The sequence below is a fragment of the Prenolepis imparis genome, unplaced genomic scaffold (assembly GCF_030444845.1).
Source record: "Prenolepis imparis isolate NDT839.2.m4 unplaced genomic scaffold, iyPreImpa1.0 SCAF_94, whole genome shotgun sequence".
In the NCBI taxonomy this organism is placed as follows: domain Eukaryota; kingdom Metazoa; phylum Arthropoda; class Insecta; order Hymenoptera; family Formicidae; genus Prenolepis; species Prenolepis imparis.
The window spans coordinates 28,801-51,624 of NW_028141252.1; the positions used below are offsets into that span (position 1 = coordinate 28,801).

The 22,824-nt window shown below is 29.4% G+C and overlaps 5 protein-coding genes, 1 long non-coding RNA gene and 2 pseudogenes across 12 annotated transcripts in view; 4 read left to right on the forward strand and 4 right to left on the reverse strand.

The window, feature by feature from the left end:
- LOC145947514 (uncharacterized) overlaps window positions 1–22,824 on the reverse strand; it is a 107,475-nt gene that overhangs the window by 21,152 nt on the left and 63,499 nt on the right. The window contains exons 5-6 of one of the 5 annotated variants that reach the window (XR_014427188.1): window positions 1,386–1,560; window positions 933–1,097 (exon numbers count right to left, since the gene is read on the reverse strand). The exons of 3 other annotated variants lie outside the window; for them this stretch is intronic. This is a non-coding gene — a long non-coding RNA (uncharacterized LOC145947514). Of the gene's footprint in view, window positions 1–932; window positions 1,098–1,383; window positions 1,561–22,824 lie in introns of those variants that run through there. One more of the 5 variants, XR_014427189.1, reaches the window with a different exon arrangement.
- LOC145947515 (uncharacterized) lies at window positions 1,960–2,992 on the reverse strand. The gene is made up of 4 exons (XM_083057296.1): window positions 2,806–2,992; window positions 2,560–2,724; window positions 2,329–2,478; window positions 1,960–2,078 (listed from the first exon to the last, which is right to left on the reverse strand). The coding sequence occupies exons 1-4, from the start codon at window positions 2,990–2,992 to the stop codon at window positions 1,960–1,962; spliced, it is 621 nt and encodes a 206-aa protein (XP_082913422.1).
- On the reverse strand, window positions 3,019–4,653 carry LOC145947503 (uncharacterized; annotated as a pseudogene).
- LOC145947507 (uncharacterized) lies at window positions 4,522–8,067 on the reverse strand. The gene is made up of 7 exons (XM_083057288.1): window positions 8,007–8,067; window positions 7,495–7,527; window positions 7,029–7,137; window positions 6,838–6,954; window positions 6,496–6,748; window positions 6,239–6,287; window positions 4,522–5,507 (listed from the first exon to the last, which is right to left on the reverse strand). The coding sequence occupies exons 2-7, from the start codon at window positions 7,508–7,510 to the stop codon at window positions 5,326–5,328; spliced, it is 726 nt and encodes a 241-aa protein (XP_082913414.1). The 5' UTR covers window positions 7,511–7,527; window positions 8,007–8,067; the 3' UTR covers window positions 4,522–5,325.
- LOC145947506 (uncharacterized) lies at window positions 8,178–10,560 on the forward strand. Its single transcript, XM_083057287.1, has 4 exons — window positions 8,178–8,436; window positions 8,582–8,737; window positions 8,876–9,019; window positions 9,585–10,560. Exons 1-4 carry the CDS (start codon window positions 8,352–8,354, stop codon window positions 10,199–10,201), a joined length of 1,002 nt encoding a protein of 333 aa, XP_082913413.1. The 5' UTR covers window positions 8,178–8,351; the 3' UTR covers window positions 10,202–10,560.
- Window positions 15,062–16,244, forward strand: LOC145947512 (uncharacterized; annotated as a pseudogene). The gene is made up of 5 exons (XR_014427182.1): window positions 15,062–15,091; window positions 15,242–15,386; window positions 15,485–15,582; window positions 15,717–15,806; window positions 15,900–16,244. The product of XR_014427182.1 is annotated as an uncharacterized LOC145947512 (transcript).
- On the forward strand, window positions 16,789–18,191 carry LOC145947511 (uncharacterized). The gene is made up of 3 exons (XM_083057292.1): window positions 16,789–17,145; window positions 17,344–17,892; window positions 17,976–18,191. The coding sequence occupies exons 1-3, from the start codon at window positions 17,115–17,117 to the stop codon at window positions 18,053–18,055; spliced, it is 660 nt and encodes a 219-aa protein (XP_082913418.1). The 5' UTR covers window positions 16,789–17,114; the 3' UTR covers window positions 18,056–18,191.
- On the forward strand, window positions 18,313–21,868 carry LOC145947510 (52 kDa repressor of the inhibitor of the protein kinase-like). Of its 2 annotated transcripts, XM_083057290.1 has the most exons (5): window positions 18,313–18,448; window positions 18,618–18,871; window positions 19,059–19,130; window positions 19,212–19,490; window positions 21,751–21,868. In XM_083057290.1, the coding sequence occupies exons 1-5, from the start codon at window positions 18,345–18,347 to the stop codon at window positions 21,759–21,761; spliced, it is 720 nt and encodes a 239-aa protein (XP_082913416.1). In that variant the 5' UTR covers window positions 18,313–18,344; the 3' UTR covers window positions 21,762–21,868. The 2 variants fall into 2 exon arrangements, with proteins under 2 accessions (XP_082913416.1, XP_082913417.1); XM_083057291.1 differs by lacking the exon at window positions 21,751–21,868 and having other exon boundaries at window positions 19,330–19,481.

Sequence of the window (22,824 nt, forward strand, 5' to 3'; positions counted from 1 at the left end):
CACCCTTTGCTTCATAAGGAAAGTCCCTTAAGGGTTTCTGGGCAAAAATCAAAATCATCTCGATATATTAGCACATAAATCGAAAAGTTAAGCACAGAGAATCCAAAAAAAATTCACTTTTATGTCACCAATTCTGAGCCCTTTTTCGAATACAAAAGGAAATCTTTTTATATTCTATAAGAATTCTATTTTATATTTTATAAAAATTTGAAATAGTATTTTAACAGAGCTCCATAAGAGGTCGCTTTATTTTCTTTCTGGATTTAAAAACTGTTCTTGGATAGATTGTAAAGGATTCTTTTGCGATGCTTCGAATAAAATATATTTTACGCTAAAAATATGTTTTATGGAAAAATGTATTTTATACGATAAATCTTTTTTTAATTCACGCTATATAGAAATATACTGCAACAAAAAATGACAATACGGAGAAATCTAGTAAAATATTTGTATTATAGTAACAAACTGTTTTATTGTATAAAATACATTTTTCCATAAAATATATTTTTAATGCAAAATATATTTTAATTTATATTTCTTAATTTTAAAGAATAAATCATACTTTGATTTTTATTACAAATTAAATATTACTTTTATTAAAAGTATTATATGTTTGTACATTTTTGTACGTTTTTTATATTCTTTGGTTTTAAACCTAAATCACATTGTTTCCATTAATCGTTTTAATATCACAGATTGATTTACAATATAAAATAATGAGTATATACTTTTATCAAAACGACGTACACAAATTAGAATAATACATTAACAACAAAAAGTTCAAATACATTGAAAAGAACAATACATATATGGCAATGTTCAAAATATTATAAAACTAAACGTTAAATAAGAGTTAAGACACACACAAAATAATCTTGAAAATATTCTGTGATAAACTTTGAATCAAAAACAAAATGTATGAATCACTATATTATATTTTAATAAACTATGAAAGAAAAAATAGTTTTTATACCGTTATTGAAAAAGTAAAAAAAATCAATTTTTACTTTTTAATCGGTCATTAGCGTGCTCCAGCCACTTCTTTATTATTATTTCAATATCGTTTTTAGGGACGCTTTTTATTTTCGAAATAGTTTCTGTAAGAGAAAATTTTCTAATTAGTCATATAGATATGACAAAAAATTCAATATTAATATTTGATTACTGATTCAATAAAAAATGATGATTTGAAAAGAATGGATATTTTTTCAATTAATCGCTTATCACTGTGTAAAAGCTGATTGTGAGAATATGCAGACAAATTTGCATAGCGCATAAAAATACGCATAAAGAAATAGACCAATCCATTTCTTTATGTATATATATTATACTTATGTTATGTTATGCATCTATGACAATTTATTTGGATATACCTTAAATATTACCTATAAAATATTAAACCGACAATAAGTTGGGAAATTAGTATCTCTCGAAATTTCCGCGTATTCTTTTGACCAGACCAGGAATACTTCAAGGCTACCTAATTTATATAAAATAGCGTAATGTGGTTCTTGCACATTTGCCTGGATCAGATCCTCCAATCATTTTCATTTCATGAATCTGTAAAAAACAGGCAAATTCGATTATTATTATTATTATTATTATACTTTGAATATTGTATACATACAGGAAATGACAAATGATTTCCTTACGTATAATTTTTGTAGTTCCAAGGATGTAACAAAATTTTCTTGAAACTGACTTCGTCAAACTCTTGGACAGTCCTTAAAGGAAAGTTTGGCAAAAGATTTTCTCCTTCATCTAGTTGCATGTCTGTATGACGATCCTTCCGCGCGCGCGCGCGCGCGTGCGTGCGTGCGTGTGTGTGTGTGTGTGTGTAGTCGTGCGAGTATAGTATATCTCATAGAACACAATAGCATGCAATAGCAAAAAATCTCGTTATATTGTTATATATAAATAGAGCAATTTTCCATTTGCCCAATAGCATAAAGTTAAAAATTAATAACAACGCGCGCGTGTACGATTGCGTTCTTGCACTTGGTGATTTTGTGCTAGGCGATCTTCCACATTTTTGGCAAGAACAGGATTCGCGTTTGTTTCCAATTCAGCATTCGCAGCTGTAAGAACATTTCAATTTTCTAGATAAAAACTTGATATTTTATATGAACTTAAAACTACTTTTCCAAAATTTCATTATTTTCAAATACTTCTGTTGATACAAATGAGCTTCCACAGTCTAGAAATATATTAATTCATATAGTATTCATATTCATATTTATGCGAAAATCACGTGCAATTAAAAATAAATATATATATATATATATATATATATATATATGTATATATATGTATTTAACATATAATTACCTGACATATTTGTTTCATTTCTGTCTTGTGAATGTAACGATGGTGTATTTATCAACAAAGTTTGATGTTTATCCAAATTTTGTTGCTGATAATGAGATAGTGGTAGCCAAAATGAAGTTGTAGCACATTTTTCTTTACATCTTTCGGTTTCTGCAAAATACAAAATATTTCGTTAAATATATTTGTTTTCCTGTATTTGAAAATAATTGTATCATACATTAACGACATTACCTTGCTCTTCTTCTGACGTGTCGTCCAAATATGCTGGCTTTTTCCTATGTCGTTTTTTTTCTGCTTGATTTAGAAAGAGAGCTTTTTCGCACATATTATCAGTATCATCATTTGTAAATGCGTTAATACAATGCTCTTCTATTTGATTAGCTATATGAATAGTCTCTGCAAAATAATTAATTTTTTATTAATGATTTGTATAGTTAGTTAATATTTTATAAATATTTAATATTGATAAAGACGAACCAAAAGGTCCTAAACGTTTAGGGTATTTGTACGTAAGCCAGTCAGATTCTGGTTGTAGATTATGCATTTTGTGCTTATTAAATTTAACGTTTTTTGGAGGCCAAAAAATTTCATTTGATTCTACATTCATCCAATTTTCTGGTACGAAATTACAAAAGTCGTCAAAAAATACCACGTAATACCGCATCTGCAAATTTGTGAATCAATATCACCTCATAAATTATTTTGTAAAAGAGGCATAGCGTAAGTGATATTTTCGTATGTCACTAGAAATCCTTTGCGGCTTATGCATTGTGCAGGCCACTTATGTACAGGTGACAGATTTTCGACTTTGTATATATTCAAGTTATTTGAAGAACACGGATAATTTAAAATATCGTTTTTCTGTAGAAATTGACGACCAAGAATAACAATCACATTTTCTATTAATCCAATATGCTTGATCATCACGATAGTTGCATCAGTCAGGAAGCAACAGTTGTCCGGCCTCTTATTCGATAACTCAAAATTGCGGAATTGTAGAATTTTGTGCTCGCTGTGGCAACCCAAAGGAAGTTCTGTCACAATTGGATACTTGAGTAGAGGACTTAACAATTTTTGGATTCTTCTTCTTTTGCAGATGCTGATCGCGATTGTGCCCTTCGCTCAATCGTTGATGAATTTGTTGCAAGGAATTTGCATGTTTTCGTAGCATTCGCTTTAATATTTGCATATGATTTTCAAAATCAAAAGCACTATATGAGTCTAATGGACCTTAATACATCTTTACATCTTCATTTAAATGAATAAGATAGTGAAAATTACTTGTAACATACTACTCTCCATACAATTTTTTAAATTCTTGTACGAAATAAATGAGCAATTCTTTAGCATAAGCGTTGTTTCTGTTACAGTCTCGAGAGTCGCACAATATTCGTATAGCACAATTTAAACTAATAAAGTGAATTAAATATTCTTCAGGAAGAAAATGTTGTAAGATAATCGGTCCAAGGTACAATAGGAAAAATTGAAATTCAGTGCCTTTCCAATGACATAACTCCTGCAAGTCTCGAGGTTTTCTATTAAAATCTGTTGGCACCCATTGTGCGACGACAACTATTGAATCTAATAATTTTTGTACAGCTTGAGAACTAAACTTTGGACGTCGACAATTATCTAACCAGCTCATTAACAGGGATTTCATGACACCCAACAATACCATGTGTAAAAAGTCCAACGGAAATTGTTTTACCATATCGATTGGTAACGATTCAAACGGCGAAACTGCAATATGGTGTTCTTTATTCATTCTACTTCTGAAAGTATCGTCTGTTCGTAGTGGTGCTGATTCGGTAAGAAAAACCATTCGATCTCTAAATTCTCTTTCTACAATACATTTGTCGCAACTGAAGTATCCATTAAACTGCTTGGTACATTTAACGTAAGATCGTGCAGGACTGTCGCAAATTATGCATCATAAATTAACCTGGAATCTTTTTCCATCTATGACAACTCCTTCATTTTGTATTCATTTATAAACGGTGTCAGGTAGTTGTGAACTGAAGATGGTATTTTATTACCATGATAAATTCCAATAACGAATGGCGTATTTAAAGAGCTGTGAACAAATTTTCCTAATATAGGACATAAACATGTTTTAGAAGATTTCGCTATGGGTAAACCATCGATATTTATATCAAACATCAATTCCGTTTTATCGATATAAGTCGAATCACATAGCTGGTTTTCGATGGTTGTTTTTAATCCATAATGAAGATATTCTTCAGGCGGACGAGGACTAATTTTTAAATTAGAAGTTCGAAGTGTTCGTAATAGAAATCGAAAGTTTTCAGTAGGGATGGGCGATGTTCAAAATAAAATCGATTTTAATAACATCAATTTAAAAAAAAAACCGATTCTGAAAATCGATTTTCTATATAAAACTATCGACGATTAATCGAATAAAAAAATTATTGGTGAGTATTATTGAATTTTTATGCTTTTTATATTTTATTTTATATTTTTATATTTTATTATTGAATGTTTTATTATTGAATTTTTTTTTCATATATACACTTGTTTCTTATTATTTAAGACTCCTAATACTCGATTGCCAAGTCCGTATTTGTACGACAGCGCCACATTTGGCAAAACTATAAATTATAAAGCGTGAAAATGACATAAATTATTCTTGCGACTTACAGCGTCATTTATCATTTTAGTGCAGTGTTTATATTTTTAAAATAATTGTTATAGTGTTAAAATATACCGAAGACTCTCATTTTGTTATAATTTAATATGTAAAAGCAAATATTTATTTCATTTCGATGCCTGTCAAACAGCGGGTTTTCGTCCTTGATTAGGCTCATTTCAATTCGACATATACAATGTTATTTATTGCTTACCCAAGCAAAAGGAGAGTTTTCGGTATATTTTACAAGTCGGTTCTATCGGTTACAAACCCTATTTTATTGAAAAACGTTTCTATTTTAGCGTAAGTCGCAAGAATTTTCATGGTATATTTTCTCGCTTCTGATGTCATCAATTCAAGATGGCTGCAGTCAGTATGCATAGGAGCCTTACCCAGCGAGAAATGATTGGTCGAATCGACGTCAATTCGACATCAAATCGATCAAATCGACATTGATTCGACGTCGAATAGATTCGACCACCATTTCTCACTGGGTTAATACATTCCACAGTTGTGCCCAAAGTTCTTCTACCTGAAAAATTATTGTTATTATTAAGCCATTAATATATATACCTATATATACAGGGTGTCCCAGACCACCTGTACATCCTTTTTAAAATGAAAATAAATGGCTTTTATCAAAAATCGCGAACATTCTTTAAGTAAATCGGGTATGCTCTATCGAATGGTGATATTTTTAACTTTTGATTCCGACCGGAAATACGCCATCCGAACCGGAAGTTGAATTTTTTGAGGGGAATATGGTACTTTTTATTACAGATTCGAATTGTACGTGAAAAAATAAGAAACTTTTGTATCAAACGTTTTTTCTGAAAGTGCCTCTGTCAACCTTAAAATTGACCTTGAAAGTAACTGTGATGAAATTATGAACTTCAAATGTTCCTGTGGCGTAACAATTTTAAGGTTGACAGAGGCACTTTCAGAAAAAACGTTTGGTACAAAAGTTTCTTATTTTTTCACGTACAATTCGAATCTGTAATAAAAAGTACCATGTTCCCCTCAAAAAATTCAACTCTGGGTTTTTCTGCTTGACACAGTGTAGAGAGGTGCCACTGATTTCATGAGCAATTTGAAGCCCTCGTTTTGCACTGTAGATAATGGCATTTTATTGACCGCGATCATGTACAAAATGGCATTTGTAATTTTGTCAGAAGTCTTACCTTCTGTTAAAATAAAACCACAAGTGTTTGCCAAATAATAATCAAAAATTAAATTAAAAGATTTCTTTTACGGCATACATACCTAAGAACGATTTTGTGCTCAAAACTTCGTTGATTCTAGTCAACTTTCCCTGTAATCAAAAGTATAATTTGTTATTTTTTTTGTACTTTTGTTAAATTTATGAATCAGTCATTTTATGATTTGCTATAATGTTGTTTATTTACTTGTTATTATACACTTTTTTATTTTTTACTTGTTATTTATATACTTTTTTATTATTTATATATTTATATTTATTTTTATTCTATTTTTTACTTGTTATTTATATATTTTTTTACCTGTGGTTTGAATTTTACTCGTTTCGGCTGTGGAGGATCATCAATGGAATCATTACTAGATCCCGAAGTTACGTTAGCTTTTCGCTTTAGTCTATTAGCTTGGGGGCAAAATAATGCGTGGCTTGCACTAAGGTGCTGAAACAAATTCGTTGTGTTCGCGCCATGTTTGTATACTTTATTGCAAATATTACAGCGGGCTGTAACATTACTTTCGCTTTCAAAATATTGCCACGCTGCACTCGATTGTTTTGACCTTTTAAATATCAAATAATAGTCAAAACAATCTTTTAAAACGACCCCTAAAAAAGTAAAAATTTGCAAGGAATACTAAAAACAACTTACTCAGATTTACTCTTTGTTACGCCCGAACTTTCTGGTGAGGCTTCAGTCGGCGTGATCTCCTCTTGGGCTACCACTTGAGGATCTCCAGCATCATCCTCTGTATTTTTGATCAATGTACTAAAAAAACAGATATTATAAATTCAATAAAGTTAAACACAAGACCATAGATCGTGAACAATTTTTACACTTACTAATCCACATAATCAATGGATCGAAACAGTGTTTCGATTTCTTCGTCGTCATTAACGATCTTCCCACTTTCGCACAGATTGCGAACGTATTCGAATGCCTTATCGTTATCTAAAATTAAAAGTACGCATATAGGATATATGATAAGAATACAATAATAATCTAACATCGATCCGAAGATATGTATTTGCTTAAATAAATACGAAATATGTATACAATTAAAGAAATGTACTTTTCAATGAAATATATATGTAATATTGTAGATAATCTTCGTACATGAAATTAATCCTGTTTGTTGATTCTAAAATATATTGTGTGCGTCCTGGATTCTATGATATAAAAGTGTATGTGTAAGTGTAAAACATTATCGTCATGTTATTATCATCGGAAAACAAACAAAATTATAGACGTTGGAGGTTATGTGATACACTTAATCGAAAAAATATCAATTTTATAGTTAGTACTTACCGTTTCTGATATTCATCGCTGACTTGCATTAAACTATAAAACACGAAACACACAACAGCAATTTTCGATTTTTATGAGACAAAATCGAAATATTGGCTGGGTTCCATAAAGAAAGCGCATATGTCATATGTGCGCATTATCTATAGTACACGTTACGGTTAGGTATACTCTAGATATATGCCCTTTACGGAACCCAGCCATTATATCCTTCCCTTTCCTACACGATATCCGGTGTGGTGCGCGGCCTACAACAGCCAATCAGAAACTATAATATCTTATCTTTTTGCGTCACTGGGTGCGTCACAGCCATTTCCCTGAAGAATGGAACGGCTGTGATTGGCCAGTCTTATTACAACTACGGATGTTATTAAACCCAATTTATAGACCACCGGATGGACCCAAACGGAGCACCACCTCATGATGCAGAATGAGGGGAGAAAGATACCGACCACATGCACTACCGCAGCAGAAGACGGAAGTACGGACCGTACTGGCCGGACCGGCCAGCCTACCATGTCTTCCTTTAGAGGAAAATGTCCGTGACGGCATACCGGCGAGGGCACCCTCGAAGAAATTACCAGCCTGTACCATTCCCGGCGAATCGAAGGGTGCATTCGTTTATGCAGCGACTGCCGCGGAATGTCGCAGATGTCGTTCGTTTACTCCGCCTGCGCAACCGACTGCAGCGCAGTTTGTTGTTCGTTTAAGCAGAGCTGCTGCCTATCTGCGCAGCCATCTCGGAGGTCCTGCTCAGGATGCTCTGCTCGCAGTACTGCGAACTACTGCGTAAACGAATGTAGTCTCCTCCATTGTTAAGCCAATTGAACTTGGAAACGTTGCCTGAAAATTATTTCAATATGAGTTATGTTATAAAAGTTCAGAACAAAGAAGGTGGAGAACAACTCCTCCAAATAGATCCTACAAAACTAAAAGTAATGCAAGGTAAGTAATACAATAAAATTATGAAGTCTGTTAATTTATATTTACAATCCAATTAACCTAAAAATGCACTTTTATCAAGAATATAAATTTAAAGTAATCTGTTTCAAAAAAATGTGCTTTGTATAAAAATGCAGTTCTGTTACAGTCGTTCCTAGCAATAAAGCTACTTCGTCCCCAGTTAGTTTGGAAAAATCTGAGAAGTCTACATTCAGCAACATTTCAATCCTACCGTCATCACTGTCTAAAAATGTTATGTGCACACGTCATATGTCAGAACCTTCAACAAGTTCTGCAATACAAGGTATATACAATAAGACTATGAAGTTTGTTAATTCATATTTGCGATCAAATAAATCTAAAAATGCACATTTATCAAGAATATTTAAAGTAATCTGTTTTTAAAAAATGTGCTTTGTATAAAGATGCAATTCTGTTACAGTCATTCCTAGCTATCAAGCTACTTCGTCCCCAGTTATTTTGGAAAAATCTGGGAAGTCTACATTTAGCAACATTTCAATCCTACCGTCATCACTGTCTGAAAATGTTAAGTGCACACGTCACATGTCAGAACCTTCAATACAAGGTATGTAAAATAATCATGGGTACTTTCCATTTAGCAACACAAGTCGACACAAAGATCATTTTATCTTTATTCTCATAGAATGTAAAACAAAGATAGAATGACGTTTGTGTCGACTTGTGTTGCTAAATGGAAAGCACCCCCTAAAATAAAAATATTTAGATTTAATGTAGGGTATCAATTGTGTAACTTTTTCTAAAATGAAAACATGAAAAGTGAAAAATTTTTTCCAATCACACATTGATTTTATTTTTAAATTAATGCATGATTGGCAGAAATTTTTCACTTTTCACGTAATAAAATATAATATATAAATATAATATAATATAATATAAATATAATATAATATAATATAAATATAATATAATATAATATAAATATAATATAATATTAGTAATAAAACTAGAACATCAATTGGTAAAGTATTTCTTAATATAATTTCTTTTCCTAGGATTGTATAAATTAGTGATTTTTATAATAATATTATTTTCTTGAATCTGTAACCATTATATGATTTTTTATATTTATGAGTTTTATAAGTAAAATATTTTTTTTGTTTTAATTTCAGATGCCACTAAAGAGAATTGGACAGATGCAGAAATACAGCTTTTACTTGAACAACGTCTTGGTATGAATGACAAGTTTGAAAATCCAAATAGCCGAAAGACACCATATTGGAATTTAATTGTTAAAGTTTTTGAAGAAAAAGGTTACAAAATAACAAAAAATGGTCTGGTCAACAAGTGGAAAAATCTCCAAGTTACTTATAATCGGAATGTAAGTAAGTTGAAAAGAACAGGCGAAAGTGCCATCACTTGGAAGTATTTCCATGAAATGCATGAAGTTTTTGCGGCAAAAAAGAGTGTAAATCCTCCGGAAGAATCCCTGGGTTCAACTTTCAAACCGGAAACACTTACCTTAAAGGATGACTCAGCTGGCATATATCAGGAAAAGACTGCAGATATCAAAGAAAATATTTTACCAACAAAAAAAAGGAAATTAAAGAAAGAGAAAATCAAATTTCAAGAAGAAATGTTACGATTTGTCGAGGAAAAGAAATCACAATCATTACAATTAAAGAAAGAAATTTGGGAAGATAAAAAAAAGATTGCAACAGACAAAATTGAAGCGATAAACAGTCTTGTTACTGTCCTAAAAGGTTTACAACAAAATCGCACTACATAATATAAATACCAAACATTTTTAAAACTTTCATAATATTTAACATGCCAAAGACGTTAATATATTATGCAGGATTCACACTGCGTCCAAATGACGTATGACGTCCGATATCCAATAAGAAAATTTGATTTTTGATTGACTCCAAAAATCATATTTTCTTATTGGATATTGTACGTCGGATATCGGACGCAGTGTGAATCCTACATTAAAAACTTACAATTAGATATGTTGATTTGTTACGTGCGTCGTTTTTTTTTTTATTACTTTTCTTTCACTCTAGAAAAGTTTCGTGATAGATATCCTGATCTCACAGATAAAATTTTTGTTTTTTTGTTCTTAGATGTCTTATAGCGAATTCGGTTGGATGCACTAGTGCACATTGAGTGCATATAAAGGTTTATCATATACAAGTTCACAATGACACAAGTAATTAAAAAAGGAAAATAATTAATAGTAAGAGCTATTATTGTTATTCAATATGAATAATGATAATAATAGCTCTTATTATTATTTTACTTTTTTAATTACTTATGTCATTGTAAATTGTGTGCAATAACTTTTATGTGTACTCAGTGTGCACTAGTGCATCCAATCGAATTCGCTATTAGATGCCTTTTAATGCTTATATTTTTTTTAAATTAGGTATGATCTCACTAAATAAAGTTAGATTTTTTGTTTAGTTTCAGATGTCTTATGTTTTAATATTTACGTTTTTTATCATTAAGTCAAATATGATCTAGATATAGTTTATTTTTTGTTTGTTCTTAAATAACAATACTTATGATAATACTTATGTACCTGTTACATACTTAAAAGTACTATAAATGTATACGAAATGTTATAAAATTATTAAATATACTTTATTCATGTCTTCTATTCGCCCACAAAATATCGGCAATTCTATTTCTTTTATTATTACCCGCTTCCAAAATGGCATTGTCTTCATTTTGGTTCTCATTCTCATTCTCATTTTCAGATTCGTTGTCACTTAAATCGATTTCATCATTACATCGGATGCAAATATTATGCAGAACACAAGCAGCAATAACAACTATTTTCATTTCGTTCATGAGAAACATATTTAAATATTTTAATCTTCTAAATCTACATCTGAGTTTTCCAAATGCTTGCTCAATGACAATTCTCTTTGAACTTAATTTTTTATTGTAAAACTTTTGCCTTTGAGACAAATGCCCATTATCACGAAATGGTGTTAATAAATAAGGGGTTAAACTGTATGCAGAATCTCCTAAAATATGAGTTCCTTCTGGTATAAGTGTTGGATCTTCTGCAAGTGCCTGACCAATTGGACTTTCTCTCCACACTCGAGCATCGTGAGTAGCACCGGGCCATCCAACAAAAATGTCAATAAATTTACATTTTGCATCACACATCCCTTGTAAAATAATCGAATGGAATCCTTTTCGATTATAATAACTCATAGCATCAACTCTCGGAGCTGGAATTTCTATATGCATTCCATCAACTGTACATACCACGTCTGGGAAATCATTTGGTCCTCTGAGCTCGTTAAACTCTTGTCTTATATTTTGGAACTCTGTCTGATTTGGCCAGTATAAATGTTCATTTATCATATTACACAAAGCATTGCATACATCATAAAATACTTTATGTACAGTACTTGGGCTTAAGTTAAATAGATTGCTAACTTCCCGAAAAGAATCTTGATTTGCCACTAACCACAAAGTTGATAATATTGCTTTTTCCAAAGATACATTAGGATGACCTCCATTATTATTATTAGATTCAAGCATAGGACCAACTGCTCTTCTGACAACCTAAAACAAAGCAGATATGAAATTTATACAATATTTATAAATTATTAAATTACAGATAGATAAATATAAATATATAAATGTAAATATATAAATATATAAATATAAATATATAAATATAAATATATAAATATAAATATCTAAATATAAATATATACACACAAACACAATACATATGTATAATAAATTATATATACATATATACATAATTATAAATATATTAATTATATAAATATAAATATATATATATATAATTTATACATATGTATTGTGTATATATATATATATATATATATATATATATTATTATAATTTTAAATTACAATATTTCTGATGTATATACTTACCTCAAAAGAACCTCTTGTGAGACGAAAAATGTGATTTAAATGTTTTATCATGCATTCCAAAAATTGTATCACAAAAATTTTTTACTTTGTGCACTTCTATACGTTCCTGCTCCTGCATGTAGACAACAAATGGATGTAATGTGTACGTGTATACATTTAAAATGTCAATTAAATTAATAAATTAAATTAACTATACTAACATCATCCAATAACAGCAGCTCTTCATCAGAACTATCTTCTGATGATGAGTTAGAATCTGAGCTACTATTAATGAGATCCATAGCTTGATCAATAATGTTACATGAAATTAAATCTATTCTAAATCCATCCATTGTTTCTGAAAATTAAAATATTTAAATAAAATTTCTTTAAAGATATTAAAAAAAATTAATATCTTACAATTAATGTGTATAATTAATAAATATAACCTCTAAATAAAAAATATATTTTCAAAATATGAATTGTTTCTATTAATAATGAATTTTTCTAGAATAATATTAATATATCAAACTAACAGCGCACATATCCCGAAGACGTTCAGAGAACATCCTGAGGATGTTCGAATGTCCTCTGGATATCCTCTGAATGTCTTTCGGATATGTGTGCTATTAAGGAAAATATAGTTTTTATCCTATTTAAAAATTTTATTATATTTATTCAAATAATAATTCATATTTATTAAAAATTTCTTTACTTACGCACTCCAATTACAATCTGAGCAGTCAATTCACGCAGGTGATCGTTCGGTAAATGATGTCACGTGACTCGCAGATGATAGACGCAGTGGATGCGCAGTGGATGCGCTAATCGCTGCATAAACGAACGCACCCGAATACATCGGCTAGGGGAAAGCTAGGGAGATCCTAGAGACCCACCATCGATCCTATCATCGATGGAATGCGCGAGAGATCGGCGCGACACGCGAGATACCGAGGAGAGCGAGCCCCGACTCTTCACTGTTCGGCGAGCTATACCAGTGAGAGGGTGATCCCAGAGCCTACCCTGTAACCCCGACGAACGAGTTACCTCAGCGAGGGACATCAATACTTATTGTAAGCCGCCTCTCGGATAGCCGTAAGAGTAATAACTCGAACTGGGCTGCGTTCGTAAACGTTACCCGCAGGGTACAAATGTCTCTGAACTCGTTCAGAAAGTCAAAATACAGATCAATGGTGGAAAAGCTACCTTTACCCACATGTGTTCAGAAAGTTCTTGAGGAATTACCCAGGGTGCTCCTTATGTACCCTGCTCGCGACTGAGGTAGAGTTTACCCGTCATGCGCAGAAACGCACTTTTCACATTTTACCACGGACTTTCCGTGCATTTTACACAATAATTCCGTACCTGAAATAAGTGAAACTATAATAGTGTACCAAATATGTCTACTCTCTTAAAGTCAATCAGTGAAAATAACGCTGATTGAATCAGTGAAACAGTATGTCACGGACAATCAGTGAGTATTTACTGACATTTAGTAACAATACTCCCACCTTGGTTCTCAGACTTACAATTTACTGATTTTAGCCAGTGGAAGTAAGATTTCACTGCAAATCTGTAACCGCGAGCCAATAAGAGCTCAGTTTGTTGCTGCGCGATATATCCGTTCTTTTGTTTGCGGCGTCCGCGGTATCGTGTGCCTGTGTCGTGTGTCGTGCCGGTCGTGTCGTTCGTCGTTCGTCGTACGTCGTAACTGATACAAGTTACAACACGTTAGCTGCTATCCGTTCGCAACGATCGACGGTATTTGGTAAGTTCAACGCTTTTATGTGGCATTTTATTATATTATTATAATTATAACATTTTATTATATTCATTATTGTGTGTATTTCGTTATCATAACCATTCTTGTAGTGTTTTATGTAATACGTAGTCGCAGACACACACGTGAACTTTTCTCTTTTTATCTTTAATATTTATTTCTCAATTGCAGACTGAAATGGAAAAAATAACAAATTTGTCTATTCAAGAATTAGGAACAAAAATCGAGGAAATAACAGATGAGGAGACACGAAAAAAGTTTGAAGGTTAGTATACATATATATTTTTTGTTACATTTTTTTAACAAGCATTATGATATTTAGAAATATAAAGCATCAAATAGCAAAATTTAACATTTTATTATATATTTATTGTTACATCTCGGAATGCTATCTCAGACTTTATTCTTTTTGCAAATTATTTATACGACTGCCACATTCCTAGAATATATATTTATATTTAAAAATTGATTAAATGTCATCTTTCTTTTTTTACATATTTATCATTTCTATTTATTTATTTTATTTCTTGATAATAGTTATAAAATAATAAAGTCATTTTTAAATCATGTTTATTAATATTACAGATGTGTAAAAATTTCATTAAAATATATCAGCAATGGAGCCTTTGAAATGTTTTATGTGTCGTAATACTGTAAAGGGAGAGTTAAATGGTTTGGCAAGACATTTTACAATAGTACATGGTTTGACACTCAAACACGGAATAGACAAAGTTGGGTTTCAATGTGGTCAAAAAAATTGTTATCGAAGATTTCTTCATTTTTACTCTTTAAGAGATCATATAAGGAAAATTCATTTTTCTCGAAAAGAAAATTATAACCTTTCTGTAGAAAATACAGAATCCACTTCTTCGTATGATGATATAATTATTAATGAAAATGATGCAAACAAAATATCTGAAAATTCAAATAATGTAGAGCCCTTAAAAATTTGTGACAATTTTCTCGATTAGCTGATTATTCTGGTCAAATGGTGAGTAATAATGTTTTGACTTCATAATTTATATTTGTATTAAAGAGAAACACATTTTATTTTCCTTTTTTGTTTTTTTTAACATTAAGAATTTATGTATTTATAATAAGTATATTTTATTTCACTTCATTTCTATGTTTTTGATTACAGATTGATGAGGAGTTCGACAGATTGTACAGCTGAGCTTCTGATAACTTTTTAACAAAATTTTCTACATATTATGTTCCTAGAATTCTTACATACTGCAACACAGTGAGACAAGATTTATATAGAGTTTCAAATTTTATTGAAGAAGGTATAGTTCAACTCTCTTACTTCAGTTTTTTTAAATATTTTACATTATTTACATGTATATTAAAATACTAATCGCAATTATTTTATTTTATTTTATAGAAAATCTTCGTGCCATATTACTTTTAGCGCATTTACTCCCTGTGTCAAATTCATTGAGGAAGGGAAAAGGAAAAAAGAAGGGTGTAACTTCAAAGAAAGTAAATATTTTGAATATATTATATAATTTATATTATGATTTATTTATAAATATACATAATTATTGGAAAAGCTTTATTTTTAAATTTAATTGAATAAAATTTAATTTCAAATTATTGAAATCACTTACTTTTAGAGTTCTAATAAAGAAAATATGAGGAAAGAGGATTACGACGATGTATATTCTACTACATTTCCTAATTCTTCTTTAATACAAATTTGGCCCGTAAGTTTTGTTAAATATTCATTTTAATGTTCTTCATTTTAATATTCATTTAAATATTCATTTTAATATTCATTTTAATGTTCTTTTTTATAGGAAGGATGTAGCATGGAGAACAAAAAAAAGGAAATAAAAAAGGAGGCACAATTATATATTAATCAAAGGAAAAAGTTTAACTTATTTTGTTCAGACTGATAATGTTACATTGACTCCAAGTATCAATTCGCCAATCATAGCACTTGATTTATTATTCAAGGTATATTATGTTTTAAATGTTACATATCCTACAACACTACTAAACTTTTTCAGTTTCTTAGAACATTATTGTTTTAAATTTTCATCTGAAAAAGCACATGCTTTTGTATCTTCTACTCATATTAATATTTGTAATACCACACCAATATCAAATGTGATAGATAACACATCAGATTCATAAATTTATTCAGCAGTTTAATTTTATTTTATAAAATAAATATTTATGTTAGTTGTTTGCAAAATTCTATAAATTTATGGAAAAAATTATTTTATCATTACAATTTATGTTGTTTTTCTTAATAATTTTTGTTAAAAATGATATACTTAGTTTGCATTTTATATAATTTAATAATGCATAAATTTTTCATTTTTATTTGATATATCATTTATTTAGTATTCATTTATTTAGTACATCATATAACTTTTTTGTTTCAATTTTCTTTGCATATGTTGAAAATAGTTTTCAACTTAAAAAAATTTTGCAAACAATAATATTATTTTTATATTCATTTATTAAAATATATTAATCATATGCCCATACAATTATATATTTATGTATGTGCATAAATTATATATACATATGTAATGTATCACTAAATTTTCTATTTAATGTATATTAAAATTTATATACATTTATATTATTGAAATAAATGCATTATATCAGCAACTGAAATTACCTGTTCATATTCACTGTTCTATTAGTTAAGATTTACTGATCTAAGCAGTACATATTACTGATCTAAGCAGTACATATTCACTGTTCTATTAGTTAAGATATACTGATCTAAGCAGTACATATTACTAATTTTATTGTGTATAACAACTATTTTCAGCAGTCAGATATCACTGCTGGAAACAGTTACTGTAGTCAACTGATTTCATCAGCAGTATTTTACTGGTTTGCAGTGCTATACTTATAACTATGGTCATCAGTGACAATTCACTGATGTACAGTTATAATACACTGATTGACTTTAAGAGAGTAAGATATCACAATCCCACGCTTCCTATAAAGTTATAGAAGGTGCTGATAGAAATCCAATTTTCAACGCAGAAATGTCGCAAGTTTTATTACGTGACAAAAAAAGTAAGTTACAAAATATATGTTTAGAGATTCGATACATTTATATCGCCTTTTGTTGTCTCAATAGACACGACAAAGGGCGAATTATGCTTAATAAATGCTTAATATCTAGTTCCTTTGTAAAAATTGCTTTGTAGAAATTTTAAGTTCATTGTTAAAACGTCTACAAATAACATAACCTCTTTTAATTATATTTTACAGCAGGCAAAATTGATTATATCCCTTTAACGGAATATATTATTGAAACTTTGCTCAAACCGTATGGAATAGAAATTATGTTACGCGAAAAAGATGATACAGATAATTCATCTCGCTGTTCGACATCTACTAACTTAGAAGAAACTGAGAACATAATATCGATATCCTTAGAAGAGAGTAATGAAAGAGTTCTGGATAAAGGAATGAAAAACTTATGGACCGATAAAAGTAGAGCAATGCTGCTACATTTGTACAAAAAGTATCAAAATGATTTTAATTCCAATTGCATTAAAAAGGATGATATCTGGACTAAAATTGCCTATGATATGAAATACGAAGGCTATAATTTTGTTGCGGCACAATGTAAAGAAAAAATGAAATACATGAAGAAAAAGTATTTTAAAAAAATAGATAATATGGGTCCTAAAAGTACTGGTGCAGCACCAGTAAAATGTAATAACTTTGAGGAACTCGATGAATTGTTTGGAAATAAACCCAATGTTATTCCTGTTGCAATAGCAAGTTCATCGAATGACAATATTAAGTTTGAAGGTATGATAAATATTACTATTTTATAAATGTATTTGGTTAAGAATTTGTTTACATTTATTGTGAGTTACATTATTATTTTACAGTTACACAGAAAGATCTCAATGATGCGGAAGATAATGAAAAAAAAACAACGAAAGAGAGCGAGTACAATAACCCTCAGTGATCTACAAGTTATACTTGAAGATAAAGAAAATGCAAAGAAGGCCAGGCACGAAGAAAAACAAGAACTTTTTCGACAAAGTATAAGTTCTTATGAACGCATGATGGAAAAATTACTGCATAAGCACAGTATAACTACATACAGTAGTGACAGTGCTAGAAAATCAGCGAGTAAATTTTCTTTTACGCATGCGTTAGCTGTAAGGCTAAGAACATTGCGGACTGTCATGGCGATATCACAATACTGTGGCGGTATACTGTGATATAAGGAGATATGAAAATTAAATTAAAAAATGAATTCAAAGGGTGGAAATTCTTGTGCGTTTACTATGTGTTCAAATATTGCTGGACGAACGAAAAATATAAGCTTTTTTCGATTTCCTAAGGATATTGAAAGGTAAAGTTATGCTAAAATAAATCACAAAATATGTATACAATTATCATATTAATATTTGCTTTTAAATAATTAATTGTAATTATTTATTCTTTAGTATATTCTTTGTATGAGAGATATGAAACTTTTCACTTCTTTAATAACATGAATAAGTATGAGTCAAATTTTTAAGAAGTAAGCTTTGGATAGAAGCTTGTGGACGTCAGGATCTAATGAGGAAAACATCTGAGGAACTGCATAAAAACTACCGTGTCTGTGCTTTACATTTTTCACAAAAAATGTTTTTAAATGACCTACAAAACAGGCTTCAATCAAATGCTTTTCCAATAAGAGAGCATAATATACAAGAAAGGCAAGAAGATACTACTCCATGCAATATAACGCCTAATCAATGTAATTATCAAGAACAATTAGAATTACCATTAGGTAAGTTATTGATGAAAGTTATCAATATTTTTTTTATTGTGTGCTATTTTCTCTTTCCCTCCTGTTCTCTCCACTTATACATATACATATACACATATTTTCTTCATTTTTTATATGTATAGTTCATTCCAATTGTTATCATTTATAGTGTAAAAAGTAATATTATGTGTTTTAATTTATTTTAAAGAATCAGACATTCTTCTGTTGGATCATCTTGAAGCTAACACATCAAATTATGTACCAAATATAGAAGAAAGAGGTAAATTTTATTAGAGGAAGAATTTTACTCATATTATGAACCTACATATAATTTTATATTTCTTTACAAATGAAAAATTAGCTATTTTTACAGAGAGTAAAGAGACACAAACAGATTCAACTCTGTCAAGAAATTCACCTAAGAAAAAATTAATAAAATGTAAGAAAAGAATTGCATTGCTACAAAATAAAATTTACAGATTACAGAAGAAAATAAATACGAATAAAATAAATACGAAGAATAAGATTGAGACTCAAGAGTGCATGAAACAGTACTTAAATTCAACAGATCACTTTCTGCCAGCACCTCTTGCAGAATTTGTTAAAACTCAAGTTCGTCTACATCAGCAAAAGAAAAAAGGTAGAAAATATACTGTAGGATTTAAAGAATTTTGTTTGGGTATATATTTTAACAATGCAAAATGTTATGAATTGTTGAGCAAAACATTTTACTTACCAACTAAACGAACCTTACTACGCATGATAACTAATTTAAAAATTTTACCAGGCATGCATGATTTTTTATTTGATGCGTTGCGAAACAAAATAAATACATTTGAAAATTCCTCCGATAAATATTGCATTTTGTGTGTTGATGAAGCTTCGTTAAAAGCAAATTTATTTTATAATATTAGTAATGATGAAGTAATAGGATTTGAAGATGTCGGAAATGGCAAGTCTTTCTCTCCTGCATGTAATGTTGCAGTATTAATGATTAGAGGCATGTGTAGATCATGGAAGCAACCTTTAGGTTATTATTTCTTACACTCTACATTTTCATCTATTCAGCTTAAAAATGTAATCAGTGAGACAATTATTAAATTGCAAGGCATTGGGTTGAAAGTGGTTGCACTAGTTACAGACATGGGTAGTAACTTCATACAAATGGCAAAGTTGTTCAACGTCACTACAAATTCTCCATATTTTATTATAAACAATGAACAAGTTGCTTATTTTTTTGATCCTCCACATGTAATAAAAGCTTGTAGAAATAATGTTTACAATAACGTTATATATGCAAATGGCAAAGAAATATCTTGGACTTACATAAAACAATTATACACAATAGATAGTAAAAAAGAAAATCGATTAGCACCAAAACTCACTAATTCTCATATTCGGCCTACTAATTTTGAACGCATGAAAGTTAAGTATGCCGTCCAAGTTTTAAGTGCATCTGTTGCTTCCGCTTTAAAAACACTTGTAACGCTAGATCTTTTACCAACTGAGGCACTTGCTACATCCGAATTTATTGAAACCATGGATAATTTATTTGATATATTTAATTCATCTAATGTTAATAGTAAAAAACTATATAAAAGAGCTTTTGCTGGTACAAAGTCTGAAGAAACTTTTCTATTATCAATAAGAACGTATTTATCTAACATAAAAATATATAATAAAAAAAATCAAAATATTACTAATAAAATAAAAGCTTTTGATAAATGGATTCACAATATTAACAGTTTACTTCATTTATGGTCTTATTTGAAAAATAATTCTTCAGATATTAAATTCTTACTTATGCGGAGATTTAATCAAGATCCAGTAGAAAATTTATTTGGAGTAATAAGGTCTTTAAACGGTAACGCTTATAATCCAACGCCAATACAATTTTATTTTACATTTAGAAAAGTTTTTGCAAAAAACTATTGTAATTCAGCAAGTGGGAATTGTGCTGAGGACTATGATAAGATATTAACTGCATTAAAAAACTACACACACAAAAATTCTATTATACAACATGAAACGCAAAAAGAAAATTCTATTAAACTAGACAATCATGATTATCATCGTATTATGGATGTGACAGAACAAAATGCCTTTCGATACATTTGTGGTTATCTTATACGTAAATGCCTTGACAAACATTCTTGTGATGTATGTTTAACGTTTGCAAAGCAATATATTGATTTAGACAGCACGTCATATTATTGTTTTTTTCGAACATATTACTCTACTGAAGAAAATATCTATGGCAGTTTGTTAATGCCTAACAATGAGTTTATTGAATATATAAAACAATTAGAATCTTGTTTCTTCAAGAATATTAAAGAGTTAATGTTACAACCAAAAATTATTTGTAAGTTAATATCTATTTGCAGTAGTATTAAGTTTAGTCATCCTTGTTCACAATTTCCATTACAATATTTAATTAAATTATATTGCAGAGTCAGATTATTTTATACTTTGAAGTTTATAAACCGAGAATTTAAAACAAGGAGGTCACAAAAAAATGATAATTTTGCGCCACAATTTAATGTCTTAATATTTATTTCATTTATTCGTTTTAAATTTAATATTTTCATTATAATAAATGTTATGTTTTTGTTATATTTTCTATAACATGTATTCTTTTTAACATTTATGTTTTTATAATATATATATATATATAATATTATAATATTTATTCTTTTTTTATTATTGCAACCTTTAACAACTTATGATGCTTTATAATACTCCCATATATTCATATGTTTTTACTTCAACTGTGTTTATTGAATTTAATTTCTTACTTTTTTCTGTACTTTTTAATTTTTCTTTGTTTGTGGGGTTTAACTGGTATCAATTACTAACACTATTTGCAACAGCCTATATTTTAATATTATTTAATATTTCAGAATTGCACTGAAATATCTTGGCATCTCCAAAGATATTTCATCGTTCACAAAAACAAAACTGCTGCTACACAATGAGATCAATTTGTAATATATGATTCTGGATTTCTGATGAATCTTCATTTTATATATGTGTATATATATATATATATATATATGATAATAATGAAAAAATAATAATTGTTATTTATTTCAATGTTTTCTGATCTCAAAATATTTTCTATATTATCAATAAATTGCTAACTTTCAACAATCACGTTTTATATACTGTTTTATAATTTTATTAATACATTTTTAAAATATACTAACATTAAAAACAGAAAATAATTTGCATTATTATCTTTATCTCATTAAAAAAGACTTTGCGTAAGACGTTATCGCGATTCTTAATGTTCAAATGAAGCGCCCGTAAGGCTTACAACATGGCTGACCGTCACGTGATTGACTCACGGCTACATCAAAGGAGCCGACATCTACTGTCACTACTGTATGTAGTTATACTGTGGCATAAGCTATAAAGCTGTGATAAGATTATTCAATATTGTTCCGTCCGGCTGCAATATATTTTATATAACGATAAGTATATCAGTATTAATTTAGGTTATAAGAAGATTCGCATCCAAGAAAAATGAGATTGAGTAGTTAATAATTTAAAAATTGTTTGATTTAATAAATTCAATATATTATTATTTTTCTTGAATGCGGAAAAAATTGTGATTTTTAATTTCTTTAAATCTGTGCCAAAGACGCGGTTACTGTATTAACTCTAAAAAAAATCGCCTAAAAATATCTAAATGAACAAGCATATTTAAAATTGATATTATTATATAGTATATTATTTTAAAAGTATAATATTTTTTATTTTAACTGTATTAGGGCGATCCTATTTTTGAATATGTTATATTATAGAATATAGTTATAAAATATATATTATAGAATATATGTTATATTATTGAATATAGCACTGAGAACACATCACATTAGTCGACGATTATGATTTAATGCTCTGCATAGTACATCGCGACGTTCATTTCCAAGTCGTTTTTCATTTTCATTTTCATATATAATTTGTCCCTG

What these genes read in the sequence shown, in the direction of transcription:
- LOC145947515 (XM_083057296.1), bottom strand. Translation starts at nt 2,992, where the DNA reads ATGCGGTATTACGTGGTATTTTTTGACGACTTTTGTAATTTCGTACCA. An exon ending in TAAACGTTTAGGACCTTTTG is followed by an intron (nt 2,725 to 2,805) that starts GTTCGTCTTTAT and finishes ATTATTTTGCAG; the next exon opens with AGACTATTCATATAGCTAAT. An exon ending in AAATGAAACAAATATGTCAG is followed by an intron (nt 2,079 to 2,328) that starts GTAATTATATGT and finishes ATGTTCTTACAG; the next exon opens with CTGCGAATGCTGAATTGGAA.
- LOC145947507 (XM_083057288.1), bottom strand. An exon ending in GTAACAAAGAGTAAATCTGA is followed by an intron (nt 6,749 to 6,837) that starts GTAAGTTGTTTT and finishes GATATTTAAAAG; the next exon opens with GTCAAAACAATCGAGTGCAG. An exon ending in GAGCACAAAATCGTTCTTAG is followed by an intron (nt 5,508 to 6,238) that starts GTATGTATGCCG and finishes ATAATTTTTCAG; the next exon opens with GTAGAAGAACTTTGGGCACA.
- LOC145947510 (XM_083057290.1), top strand. Translation starts at nt 18,345, where the DNA reads ATGAATTCAAAGGGTGGAAATTCTTGTGCGTTTACTATGTGTTCAAAT. An exon ending in ACAATTAGAATTACCATTAG is followed by an intron (nt 18,872 to 19,058) that starts GTAAGTTATTGA and finishes TTTATTTTAAAG; the next exon opens with AATCAGACATTCTTCTGTTG. An exon ending in ACCAAATATAGAAGAAAGAG is followed by an intron (nt 19,131 to 19,211) that starts GTAAATTTTATT and finishes ATGAAAAATTAG; the next exon opens with CTATTTTTACAGAGAGTAAA.
- LOC145947511 (XM_083057292.1), top strand. Translation starts at nt 17,115, where the DNA reads ATGTCGCAAGTTTTATTACGTGACAAAAAAA. An exon ending in TTTATTACGTGACAAAAAAA is followed by an intron (nt 17,146 to 17,343) that starts GTAAGTTACAAA and finishes TATATTTTACAG; the next exon opens with CAGGCAAAATTGATTATATC. An exon ending in TGACAATATTAAGTTTGAAG is followed by an intron (nt 17,893 to 17,975) that starts GTATGATAAATA and finishes ATTATTTTACAG; the next exon opens with TTACACAGAAAGATCTCAAT.
- LOC145947506 (XM_083057287.1), top strand. Translation starts at nt 8,352, where the DNA reads ATGAGTTATGTTATAAAAGTTCAGAACAAAGAAGGTGGAGAACAACTC. An exon ending in AACAAGTTCTGCAATACAAG is followed by an intron (nt 8,738 to 8,875) that starts GTATATACAATA and finishes ATTCTGTTACAG; the next exon opens with TCATTCCTAGCTATCAAGCT. An exon ending in GTCAGAACCTTCAATACAAG is followed by an intron (nt 9,020 to 9,584) that starts GTATGTAAAATA and finishes TTTTAATTTCAG; the next exon opens with ATGCCACTAAAGAGAATTGG.